This window comes from Octopus bimaculoides, chromosome 1 (assembly GCF_001194135.2).
Source record: "Octopus bimaculoides isolate UCB-OBI-ISO-001 chromosome 1, ASM119413v2, whole genome shotgun sequence".
NCBI classification, from domain to species: Eukaryota; Metazoa; Mollusca; class Cephalopoda; order Octopoda; family Octopodidae; genus Octopus; species Octopus bimaculoides.
Genome location: NC_068981.1, coordinates 81687683 through 81689717, shown reverse-complemented (window position 1 = coordinate 81689717; position 2035 = coordinate 81687683). Strand labels below are relative to the sequence as shown.

General features: G+C 30.2%; 1 protein-coding gene across 1 annotated transcript in view; it reads left to right on the top strand.

Moving 5' to 3' along the window:
• Positions 1-2035, top strand: part of LOC106882491 (uncharacterized) — a 43374-nt gene that overhangs the window by 18900 nt on the left and 22439 nt on the right. The window contains exon 3 of the mRNA XM_052965680.1: positions 1192-1346. Within this exon, the coding sequence (XP_052821640.1) occupies positions 1192-1346 (155 nt within the window). The remainder of the gene's footprint in view (positions 1-1191; positions 1347-2035) is intronic.

The following is a 2035-nucleotide window of genomic DNA, read 5'->3' as shown; positions in this document are numbered from 1 at the left end:
TGTATGTATGTATGTATGTATGCATGTATGCATGTATGTATGTATGTCATTATTTAGTTTATTCCAAGATTTCTTTCCAATAGAGAAAGAAACGGCTTGTAACATAGATACAAGGTTAACTTTATTGGAATTCCAACATGGACAACAGGGTATTTTTGACTGTATGTATGTATGTATGTATGTATGTATGTTAATGCCAAGAGATTCTTTAGACAATAAACTACGATATCCAACAACTGGAACATATGCCCACTAATTTAACTATTCCTGGTTTCAGATAAAAATAATAAAACTTATACAAGTATTAAACTGTTGGTGGCGTCTAACTTGGTTAGAATAGTTTTCTATGACGTTTCTAGGTTAAAGGGATAATCTATTTGATCAACATAATTTTGGCAAAATTCACTCAAGTACATTACTATTGCATTGGTGTCATTTGAAATTCCATAGGATATTCATTCTCGTATTAAACTACAATACAACATTGCACACAATCCTGTATCTAATATTGCCAAAATATCTGGACAGCTGAATATTCTTAAGCTGTAGTTATGAGATAAAACTTGTCTTTGAAACCCTCAGTTGCCCTTTAACAGGTTCCGAAATACCACCAATATCGTGGGTGGATTCAGAATTTTGTTGTCTCGCGATTTCCGGCAATTTCTACCAGTCATCATCTTTCTACTAACGTGAAAATTGCAATTAATAGACTGTTTCCACAACATAGTTTACATTTACAAAACTCTTCCTTCAGTAGGGAATAATGGTCACCTACCAGTTTTCAATGGGGGTGGAAGTTCCAAAATACAAAAATATATCGAAATATTACATCTTAAAAATATTTCTATTCAAATAATAGTTAAGAGTTTCTAAAATTTCGCACATCATAGAAAACATGGAACAGTTCGAATTTAGGCATTTGTCTTTGTTAAAATGAAAATTTATGCGAACGGAATTACAAATCTACTGCACAATAAAGTGCAGTAAGTTGAGTCGCACAAGTTTAACAAAAATGTTTCTACATAATCAGTATAACGAGTACATCTGATAATATAAAATAATATTGGGAAAATGAACAGTATGAAACTACAAATAGCAATATCAGTTCTTTTATTAGAAGTTTATTTGAAGCTTTAAGAAACTATTGACATACGGAATTGTTCATTGATATTTTATTTTGTTCTCTTGCAGATATTTTGTGGAAAGTAAATGGTGTATGTTTGAATATAACTTAGCTAAAATGGAATATATTCATACCGAAAGAAATATAGTAATTATTGTGGTACTGGAGCAGGTACCACACAGACAGCTGCCATTACCAATACTTGAACAGATAAAGAATCAGAGTTACATTGAATTTCCAAAAGAAAATGAAATTGCTCAAGAAATGTTCTGGAAAAATCTAAAACATTCTTTACAGCTAAAAGACTGATGTCCTTAAATTTGTTATAATTACAATTTACAGTCATCAAGAAAAATGCTTATAATTTTAATAAGGTAGACAATAAATTATTTTAAACATTGTAATTGTTATTTATGACTGTTAGAATAATGGAATGCATATGAAAGTTAATTTAAACAAGAATTAGTAAAGATTACTTTAAGAGTGGAACGACAAATGTGAGTATCTTATTGAAATGCACAAGTTAAACTATTACTTTATGGACTAAAATAAATTAGCTAATTTAATTAATTACTACAGATGTTGTATATCAATAATAATGATGCAATATATTGATATGTATTATGCTAATACAAATTTAATTACTGTAAAATCTTTGATCTATGTGTTGAATTTGGTGTCAGTAAGCGAGGAAAACAATGCATATGCAGAACTAGCAATAAGATTTCCTGCTGATGTAAACTTTGAATAAATGAAACAGGATACGTCTCTGTGTGTGTGTGTGTGTGTGCGTGTGCGTGTGTGTGTGTGTTTGTGTGTGTGTCTGTGTGTGTGTCTGTTTCTGTATCTGTGTCTGTGTGCTTGTGTGTTAAAAATAGCAACATAAAATAATCGTTAAATTTGATACATTTG